Here is an 11,554-nt window from a genome sequence, read left to right on the forward strand (position 1 = left end):
TTCTCTTTTCTCTTCTTTTTTCTTTCTTAATGTGCTTTCTATCTTTCTTGCAATCTATTTTATTAATTTAATATGATGATGTGTTGACCTGCCAAGGGACTACAGATGAAAATTCGCTTTTTTGTTAACTCTGGCACATTTACATTTTGTGTGTAAACAAAAAATGTCAATTGATGTGCATTGTCCATTTTAAATAAACAAATATATAGATGTGTGCTAAGTTAAAGAAGAAAAGCGAAGGCGGAAGTAGAAGTTGTGAATAATCTCTGCCTCTACTAGCTCTTCGGTTCCGTGCTCTGTCCCTTTAAAAATGATCGGTACTTTCCGGAGTTGCTCGGCACTGCTCGTCATCGACCCCTTTCACTGCGGCTCCATCGCCGAGCGGACTGGCCCGCTGCTCTCATCCGAGACCTCAGTGCACACTGTCGGATCTATTAAACCACCAACGCCGGTTCCCTGAAAGCCTTCAGCTCCTGTAGAAATGCAGGCTATCAAATGTGTGGTGGTGGGCGACGGGTAAGAGCATGCTTACAGACACAGAACAACAGTACATTTTCTCATATGTGTTTTCGGCGAAGCGTCCACGGATGGATGGATGATGGGAGGATGCTATGTAGGAAAAGGGGCTGGGGCTCACCGATCTATCGGTCGCCCTGGGTTTTTTTGTGTGGTCTGCTCCCTGATGCTCAATATATTTCCTCAGTTATCTGCTTTGTAATCGCATTCGGTTTGATCACATCGTGGCCTCCGGTTCATTGTGTCGGTAGGAGCGGATGCGGGAACACCTACACGCCTCGTAGGCCACTGGAGGCAGGCTGAAGTGCTGATGCACGCTAAGGAATTTGTGGCCCTGTCAGTGGCAAACAGGCCCCGCTGCCCTAATTCTGCTCACACTGTGCCTTTCTTACTGCACCCAGATAGGCTATCATTTAGCTTCATGTGGACTGACATTTTTTAACAGGATGTTCTTCATTGTTGTTTTAAACCCTTAATATCATTGCCAGAATGAGCCATTAGAGCCACAATTATTAGGAACAAAATAATAGGCCTGAGTAATATATTTATGATTAAAGTCAGAATGCTGAAACTAAATAATTGTGAATACAATTTTTGAATGGTGCTTTATATAAAAAAGTCTTAATTCTCTCGTTATGATCAAAAAGAGATTGTTGGGAATTCTGAAATGTCACAAATCACTTATAGGAGCATTTCTTCCGATTTCACACATCAAGCTCAGTTTTTTTGTCATGGGGAGTACTACTCCGTTTGCTCTGGAGATATAGCTCTCTAAAGCCTAAAAAACAACCCTGGTGACGTCATCACCTTGGGCTGTGAAACTAAGAATCTATAACAGAAAGCCTGCATTACAAACTAGGAATGGCATGGGTGTTTATCAGGCAGGGGGGTCTAAAGGTGTGCCTACACTTCGCACAAATTTATGTTCTTGTTGTCAGTTTTTATCCGCAGCAAAAGCCATTTCATAGATTGTACAGATGTTGTGTGCCAGATTGGTGTAGGAGGTACATGAAGCAAATCTGTCCACTGGACTGCTTGTGCACTTTATGTTTACTAACCTCAAATGGACATATATAGTCATTTCTATGGAAGACATTTTTACAGACAGTAGGAAAATCACAGGTGGAAATAATAAATATGAATGATGGCTGAATTCCATTTAGCTGCTTCAGTTTTAGGGTCCTCCTATTTTTCATGCTGGGTCACTGTTACACTGCCATGGTTAGTTTACAACCATGTTATTAGTAACTCCTGTGCTTTTCCGTCCATGACAAGTCAAAAGGTCTGCTGTTGAAAAGGCCTATGTACCAGCTGCACAGGCATTAGCTGCAGTTTGCTAGCAAAGTACGCACTGGCCATGAATGCGGAGGCCATCTGTGTGTGTTTTTTTGTTTGTGTAACAGCTCAGACTCCGACTAATCTCAGAAACTCCAGTTCTTTCTAGTATTTTTCTCCAATATCTCTCCTTTTCCAATAATACATCAATCTACTGGATTCATAAAGCCTTGGGTTGAAACACTTTGAACTCACGTAGCCTAGATTTCGTTGGTTCAATTTGCGCCACCCAGAACAAATCTGCGTCCACTTGCTTCTCCCACTTCACAACTCTATTGCACTGCTTTTGAAATAACATTGCATTCAATCTGAACACACTTTAAAGAGTATATATACAATATCAAGTTGCATTGTGGGAAGTGTAGGATCCAGTGTTTTTGGAGCTCGACCCAAAATTGGGACTGAAGGTCTCTGCTGCACCATTTTTGTCCATTCTTTTTTTCTTTCTTTCACAGTCCCCCAACTCTATGGAAGTAATGCTAAATCACTAGAGACATAAAGACATTAACATAAAGTCTTGTTATTTTGTCATCCTCTGTCTGCTCTCAATCCCAACCAGAGAAACTCACTGACCTCAAATCAGCCTAATGGCACCCTCACACATATTGGCACTGTGTGTCACCACCATTTGCTGTGTCTACATGCACACAAAATTGCTCATTGCTTCATGCATGAGCACACAGCCAATACCGATTCCATGCCACCACCAATCTGTGTGGCATCCTGCGCCTTGTGTCAGTACAGTACAGTACAGTATAGGACAGGAGGGGGTGGTATGTGTGCTGTATGTTAGCAGGAGAGGCAGGTTAGTGAGTGAGTGAGTGAGTGAGTGAGTGAGTGAGTGAGTGTGTGTGTGTGTGTGTGTGTGTGTGTGTGTGTGTGTGTGTGTGTGTGTGTGTGTGGGAACAGGGTATCATAGAGGTCTATTGTGTCCCTCAGGCAACATGAATGTAGGCCAGTGTCTGTGTGGCACAGTAAAAGGGAGTAGCAGCCTGTCTTCCCACACTCATGCGGACACATACATACATACAGACTCAGATACAGTCTACACAGATTATGGTTTTTGTACATACTAGTGTGGAACTGTTGTATACATTTGTACTCATGTATCCTCTTTTGTCCCCCTTCCTCAGGGCGGTGGGTAAAACCTGTCTGCTGATTAGCTACACCACCAATGCCTTCCCTGGTGAATACATCCCCACTGTGTGAGTAAACCACACACTGCACATGTGCTCACACTTATTGGATGTAAGCTGGGGTTTCATGTTATAAGGCCATACCATAATTAAGGGTTGAGTGCTACGACAATACATACAACCGTGAGTGAGATTTTGTCGTAGTGTTTATACTATGGTAGCTATCAATTTAATATCGCTGGATGTCTTAGACCATATTTGGCAATATCATTGACCAGGACTGATTTTTGGCAACATTGTTGTAATAAGATTTTCCTGACTGGTTATTTTCCCCTATAAACATTGAGCTACAACGGTTATTCTTCACTGTAGAAAAAGTCATTTAACCCAAAAAAAATAATAATAGTTTTGACTCAAGGTTGACTTCCTAGCTATTTCCAGAAATGTCAACAGTATGGCTCAGTTGTTCTGTCTCAATGACCTCGTCACAACACGTATGATATCTATGGTCAGTGGCGCCAGCTGGATTCTATTTCATAGTACGCACAAGAACCGCCGCTGGCAACGTCTAGCTTCCCACGTGCTCACATACGCAAACTACTCAGCGAGCGAGTAAGCAAGACAAAGAGAGATTGATTCATGTTTTTTGGCACCAACGTTATCGATACAACATGTGATATATAACATTAAAAAACTCTGATTAGCCTACTGCACGCATTTCAAATTCCAGCCAACACACATGCAGGTTCTTACACAATATCCTTACTTTCACACATTGTCAAAATAATGTAGTAATGTAGTATCTGTAGGAACCACTGAGGGGCGTGGATTAACTTCCTTTGGACGCGTGTTATAGGCTAAAATATAAATCAATGTCCAGAGGATTCGGTGAGCCAGTTATTCACAGTTGTGTATACACTGTAATGTTTCCCTTACGAGTTGGAGACAGGAATAAAGTTCTACGCAACGTACAGGATTACGGCTGCCAGAGCCACTGTATGTGACCAGACCAACTTTTACCACCTGACCAAAGTTGACGACGATGATGACAACTTAGCAAACATCTGTTGATGAAGACAAGGAGATGTGTTTTGAAAGCTCCAGAAAAGCTACTAAGTGGACCTTGATTTAAGACGTTGAACACGCCGACTTATTGGGACTTTGTCTTATTCCCCGTATCCCCCAGAGTTAGATAAGTCCAGACATACCCTTCTCATCTCCGTGCGTGTTGCTCTCTGTCTGACGCTCCCACTGCTAGCCTAGCTTAGCACAGATCCTGGAGGTAACCGGCTCCATCTAGCCTACTGCTCCCAATAAGTGACAAAATAACGCCAACATGTTCCTATTTACATGTTGTGATTTGTATAGTCACAGGGTGTACAAATAACAAGGTCACATGAGACACAGCCATCTTCTAACCATATAGAGAGTTTTCACGGCGCGTCATCAGACGCGTCATCAGACCAGAAGTCGCCATATGGAGGTACTCCGCATCACAACAAAGCACAGGCACTGAAGTAGATCCCGAACGGCGTTAAGGAAAATGGTTCATTATTGCCGTGTTTTAGGTTGTACCAATAGGTCAGACCGAGAAAAACATTTGGAATATTATCAACTTCCAAAAGTTATTAAAAACCAGGGAGAGGAATGCCGGAAGTTATCAGAGGAAAGGGGCGCTGCAGTATTGGCAAAGCTCAACCAGGATCTATGAGGAAAAATCTGTCTTGTTCGGTCTTTGAAATGAAAAAAAAACTATTGAGAGTCACTTGGCTACACCTTGAGTATCACAATGATATCATACAGTTAAGGTTAGGTTGATTAAAGACGTTATTGCATTACTTACTTTGGCCTTCACAACACATTGGTCGGTAATGACTTGGTACTGCGTCTCCCTCACCCATCCACACACCATCTGGTTATAAGCCTCCAAACCTTTGTAGGATTTAAGGTCTTCCACTGTGTATGGGCTCGGCGAGAAAACCAGGTAGTTGACTATATTGGGATATGCAACTGAAGGAAGAATCACCGGGTCGCCATGGATCCAAGAAGAGGGAGCCAACTTGTAGAGATCTGCACCGCCAGTAAACCGTAATTTCTCAAAATATCACACCTTTCTTGTGGTCCAAGTCTTCCATGCCTTTGCATCTTGGATGCGTTTTGATGAGCATTTCTGTTGTTTAGACATAAAGTATTAAAGTATCCAAAGTGCACAATACTCCATTACTCCATACAGTTGTTTACACCGAGTGCCTCCAATATGGCCGCGCATCTAGGGAACTGGGAACTATATTCTCAGAAGGCGAAGCACTGCTTCTTCTGCTACTTGGGCGGAGTGATATGCTGGCAGCACCTGAGAAGCCCCGTGGTGAGGAGCAGGGAGTTCGCCTGGAGTTCACTCAGAGTCGGAGTAATAGAGTCAACAATTACTAGATAGTAAAATCATAGTGACCTTGTTATTTGTTACACAGTGTGACTATACAAATCACAACATGTAAATAGGAACATGTTGGCGTTATTTTGTCACTTATTGGGAGCAGAAGGCTAGTTGGAGCCGGTTACCTCCAGGATCTGTGCTAAGCTAGGCTAGCGGTGGGGGCGTCAGACAGAGTTACAACACGCAGGGAGATGAGAAGGGTATTTATGGACTTATCTAACTCTGGGGGATACGGTGAATAAGACAAAGTCCCAATAAGTCGGCGTGTTCCTTTAAAACCTTGGCTAATGTTGGCTAATGTAAATTAAAACTACTTGGTTAGGTTTAGAAAAAGATTATGTTTGGGTTAAAATAAGTATGTTTGTTACATAATTTAAGCTACGTATGTAAGTTAAGTACGTGGGCCGGGGGACACGAACAGCAGTCTCCTGGGTGAAATTCCCACCTCCCACTTTTGCTGGCTTTGATTAGAAAGGTATTTGTGATTCGTCAAAGACAATGAGTTCCCTCGAAATGTAATTTAGAATGCAGAATGTCATAGTAAAGGCATGTCAATAGTACACAAGCAAACAATTGTTTTTCCTTTAAACCAAACCTTAAAAAATGTGTCATCCTTGTCTAGATATACATGACGTAGTAATACTACTGAACAAGGTTATGTTTGAAGGCTGGTTTTCAGTATTCAATTCCCTAAACAAATAGTTTTGGAAATGCAAACCAATTCAACTAGGTGGATGCACCCTCTCTCTTAACTGCATTGTACTCAGTGTAGTATCCGCCTTCCTGCAGCTTTGACAACTACTCTGCCAATGTGATGGTGGATGGGAAACCAGTGAATCTGGGCCTTTGGGATACAGCAGGACAGGAGGACTACGATAGGCTCAGACCACTGTCTTACCCACAGACGGTATTCAAACCACACACACACACACACACACACACACACACACACACACACACACACACACATACACACACACACACACACACACACACACACACACACACACACGTTTCACTCTCAACTAGCCATCTCTCTGGTTCTCTCCCAGGATGTGTTCTTGATATGCTTCTCCCTGGTCAGTCCGGCCTCCTTCGAGAACGTCCGAGCTAAGGTCAGTACGCTGACTGACCACCCGCCCCCCTCCCTTTGTCCCCCGTCCATGCCGAGTCTGACCACAAGGAGGCACATCTATGGCTCCACCTGGCTTATCACACTGCTGCCCCCACCTGTTCAGACCTTGGCTTAGAACAGTCTGGACTTGGACCCATTCCCCCAGGGGATGTAGTACGGAGACATGTTGTAAGGCGAGGTCTGAACCAGTTCAAACACTCTACAGAGGGAGTGTGACGGCCGGCTGTGGTTTGGTCTGCTGAGCATCATGAGACGCTCTCATATGAAATCACACTTTCACGAAGGTCCAACCTCCCTCTGCAGAGTCTGTATGCTTTATTGCCTGACAGGATTTTATCATCATGTGATGTGAATAGAGGCTGCTTTGCCTGAGGATGTTTTATGCTTCTATCAGACAGATCTATTAAAACAACTTATTCTAGCTCCACAACTCACACAGTCTGTTGTATGTCACAGTGGAAAGGCGTTCGTTGCTCTGCTTCTGTATCTGCTAACTATTGTCTTTCTCCTCTCTCACTGGCTTTGTCCTTTGTATATGCGAATGTACACGTGTGTTTGTGTGTGCGGTGCACTAGTGGTACCCTGAGGTGAGACACCACTGCCCCAACACACCCATCATCCTGGTAGGCACCAAGCTGGATCTGCGAGATGACAAGGACACCATTGAGAGGCTGCGGGACAAGAAGCTTTCCCCCATCACCTACCCGCAGGGCCTGGCCATGGCAAGAGAGATTGGTGAGGCTGTGTGTGCCACATGCACAACTGGATATGTTTGTATAAAGATTTAAAGCTGTAGTATGTAATTTCTGTCGCCCCCATGAGGAATTTGAGGTAACTAGTACAATGCGTGCCTGTTTGGAATGGGCCGATTGCTTGGCCTCCTGTACTGCTGCTTGCAGCACCATGAACCATTGTACTCCGAAACAACTTACAAAAGGACCCCAAAGCACTTAATATGCAACTGTAGGCCTATACTACTGACTTACTGTGTACTTGTACACATTGTAGTCTACTACTACTCACAAAATACCACAATTGAAACATGATGCATTCAAATACCCAGCATTATATCAGAGTTGAAATCTCCGCCTTGAAATAGCCTACATTGTCCTGATAATGCGCCTCTTTTTACTTCTACTAAACATTTGAAAGCAGTACTTGTACTCGACGTCTACAGGCGGTTTTACCATACGGCATAATTAAAGCGCCTCGTGGTTTTTTGTAATTAGTTTTTTATAAAACTCAACCTGTAACAAACATTCAGCTTGTCCGCTTTTTTCGTGTAGCAGTCACACATTGTGATAGTGTTAGGCGATGGGGCCCGGGGCGGTAGAAGCATCGCCGCAATATCGCCAGACGACACCATTTTGTAAACATATCCATACTGAGAAATCCAGAGAGAGTTGTGTGGAGCTGGTGGTCTTATTGAGCTTTGTATCAACTCATTTGGCGATGGCTTGAATGTAACGGACGTTCATTAATATAAAGCAAGAAAGGGCACACTTGAAGGCAGGTGAACAGCCTGCTGAAATAGTTCTCTGGCTACATCACAGTAGCTCCCTGATCTTTCTCCAAACAACTCTGTGCCTTTTGTGTGTCTTTGTACTCTCAATGCAACAAATCGTAGTCATGGGGATAAAGGTGCACATTTTCAGTCTCTTCTTGAATGCATTCATGGTGTTGCACCACTTAAACATCAGGCCGATCGTTGTATAAAGTACATGTGCTTGTCAGATTGCCAGATTTGGAGAGTTATTGTTGGTCACATCCCCCCAATTCCGATGTCGAATAGGTGTGGGGGGTGGAGGTTTCTGACGCTGTTAAAAGATCCAACAAACACTTCACTTGAAGCATACTGAGGCCCTAAGGTTGATGACATATTTGGTTCTTTTTAACTGTCTCCATTTGAGCCTTGCTATACTTGAGCACTAGTAACTAGTGTCACTGAGTGTGACACTGAAAAAAATCTTTTTCCCATCATCCCCTCTTGCTTCCTCAGGGGCTGTGAAGTACCTGGAGTGCTCTGCACTGACCCAGCGAGGCCTGAAGACGGTATTCGACGAGGCCATCCGAGCCGTGCTCTGCCCTCCGCCCGTCAAGAAGAGGGGGAAGAGGTGCACCATGTTCTGAGGAGGAAACATTGCTAAAACACTACACTACATCACCATGAACAACAACCACTACTTCTCTGAGAGGATTTGAGAGAAAACTAGCAAGAGTGAGTGTATACTGCTGAGATTGCTTTCTTTATATTGATGTTTTTTCAAAGCGGTCTATTGGTCTTGTTACCAATATTTAATCCAATTTTTTTACCATTACTGAATAGGCTCATAGATTCTCTGTGAAAGACATTGACTGTCCACCTACTTTGTACTCATAGAACCACATTAAAGTTGCCACGAGGGCTGACAAAGGTTTCTATTACTCGTCTTCATACTGCAACATCTCTTCTTTTTCAGCCATGCTTGCTTGAATTAATGCAGTGTTGACTAGATAGAAAGTAAAACTATGAATACGCCTTCAGGTCTGAAGTTACCCTCAGCTCCTGATCTAAGATCAGCATGTGGAGGCCACATGCATACTACTGGCATGCACACAGAAATCTGTTGCTACTGACAGTAAACACAGAGTACTACTGCCTGCATTCACTACATTTCACAAATAGAGCACGGTGGCTTAAATGGAAATAATGTGGGTTTTCTACAAGAAATGACAACTCTGATGAGGTAATTCTGTTTTATTACAACCTGGGTCTTCTTTGTAGTTTTAGCCTTCATTCCAATCAGTAACAATGTTGCACTCACTAATTGCTTAGATTTAGGAAGACAAAGTCCGATGAGTCAAGAAACACAAGAACGGGCTTTAAAGCAACTCCAGTAGTTGTACTTAATCTTGAAGCCCTGTCTTGTAGAGGGGCCCTGTTTAAAACTGGGGCCAGGTAGTGTTTTAGTTTAGAAAAGCTGTAACATTGGACAGAGTCAAAGGATTGGGGGTTAATGGGGGCCCAGTGGCCTTTCTGTTGCCTTTAACCTTAGAGGTTAAGATGGCCATGGCTAACCGTAGGCTAATGGCTGTCTCGCTTCTCGTTTTCCTTGCCCTTTCGGACATCTCAGCAGTTATTTTAATGTGTGCAATGTAATTGATACTGACAGGAATGATGGACAAAACTATGAACATGTTCCAGACCTAGCATAACATTGAAATAGCAGTCAAAAGTAAGTGTTGACTTTTAACTCCAGTGTCTCTGAGCTCATCACGTTTTTGGCTTTTCTCATTCAGCCAAAATAAGTTATCAGGTTGACTTACTTGGTTTTACTGGAGCTTTCAGCCACACCTCCTGCCTGATCAGCAGAAGAGTTTGTTCAATTCAAGACAATGTGGCTGCTATTTAAACTCAAGACTTAGCTTAATTTGTGAATACTATTTCTGTGGGTCATTCACTGGGTCTTCTTCGCTAATGAAGCCCATGAGATGTGGTTGAAGGCTCTGGGGGAAAAAAACGACTAAGTGAACTTTGAGTTAAGATCATTTTGTCAAATGACCTGAAGTTGTTTTATGGTGGAAAAAAAAAAAGATCTGTTTTCTTGAACACAGTTGTGTTCTTACTTTGGACGAACATCTGATCTTAGTCAAGTGTCTTTGGGTAACTTCATCTAACTGTGAACATGTGACAGACAAGCATGCCAAACATGGGGGCTGTACAACCTTGCTGCCTGAGTTCTGCCTCTGGGGGTGGAGTAGCTTGCATGGGTCTTAAAATATTCTGTCTTAATTTATCCCATTGTTTAGATCTTGTCTCTGTTCCCGTGTGTGTGTGTGTGCGCGAGTGAGCGAGTGTGTCACAGGTGTGTATATGAACACTGGTGTTTGTGTGTGTGGACGAGCATGTGACAGCTTTGTTTCACAGTTTGGGGTAGTGCATAAAAGACAGTATTGTTTTAAGCCAAGTTTTTAAGTGTCCCGTTTTTGGTACTATTTCATATTGTATTGTAGTAATACACAAGACTTTTCAACAATCTGTGGACATAAAGAAAGAAAAAACAGATATTGATGACATATAGTGATGTACAGAATAATCCTTAGAAAAAGGAATGCGTTATGAGTATCTATCTACATGTACCGGAATATTTAGCTCTTAAAACTAAAACAATTCAAACTAAAGGGATTATAGTCGCTTGTGTTGAAGTTAGAAATGTTGCTAACAGTGTACAATAAAGGGGCCAATCTTTGTGGGGTTTGTCATTGTGGCAAACAGTGCAGATTGCACCTTTATGAAATGCATTTCTGTATGGTTCCAGGTCTGCAGTGTGTCTGTCTCCCTCGTGTGGTGAGACGCAGCACTGCAGTCCACCCTGTCACGCTGTCTTTGGTTGGCATAGCAAACTGTGTGGTTGAATCATGTCGTGTGGTCCTGCCTAGCTAAGGTGTTGAAATGTAGATGAGAAAACGCAGCAAAACCATTCTAATCTACTATTGCATGGAAGTTCTCTGGTTATTTGACACACTGTAATTCTTAGGAGAGGTTGTATGAAATGCATTGGCCATGTACGTATGTAATGTAAGATGACTTGTATACTTGTTCCAACGGTTTGTCTTATTTTTTATTACTTCACGTCTGTGTGGTGAAATATTTCAATTTTTTGTATACTAAATACAAATGTATATGTAAGGTACTCCGCATTCTGTCATGATTTGTTCTTCACTCAACCCATAATAACATGTAAGAACATGAAAGAAACTGAAGTAGAGTAAGCAGACTTATTGTCCAGTAATTTAAATCAAATTCTGGGCAAATACGATACAATAAATGAGAAAATGATAGGTTAAATAAAAATTATGCAAATGAGCAAACAAGCACACTCTGGTAAATGTTAAATAGCTTATTATCAGGAAGTCTTTGTTGTTTTTTAGTATTTGGCAGTGCTTATGCTATAGTATTGTTTTAATTAATCTGTTTAAACTGCTCGATTATGGCTTCATTTAAAAAAGGTTTTGTTC

At 42.6% G+C, this 11,554-nt stretch overlaps 1 protein-coding gene across 1 annotated transcript; it reads left to right on the forward strand.

Annotated features, from left to right (window-relative positions):
- Positions 1–369: 369 nt before the first annotated feature.
- On the forward strand, positions 370–11,229 carry rac3b (Rac family small GTPase 3b). The gene is made up of 6 exons (XM_078279522.1): positions 370–516; positions 2,985–3,056; positions 6,211–6,328; positions 6,474–6,536; positions 7,132–7,291; positions 8,556–11,229. The coding sequence occupies exons 1-6, from the start codon at positions 482–484 to the stop codon at positions 8,684–8,686; spliced, it is 579 nt and encodes a 192-aa protein (XP_078135648.1). The 5' UTR covers positions 370–481; the 3' UTR covers positions 8,687–11,229.
- The last annotated feature ends 325 nt before the right edge of the window (positions 11,230–11,554 follow it).

The sequence above is a fragment of the Sander vitreus genome, chromosome 21 (genome assembly GCF_031162955.1).
Source record: "Sander vitreus isolate 19-12246 chromosome 21, sanVit1, whole genome shotgun sequence".
Classification (NCBI taxonomy): Eukaryota; Metazoa; Chordata; class Actinopteri; order Perciformes; family Percidae; genus Sander; species Sander vitreus.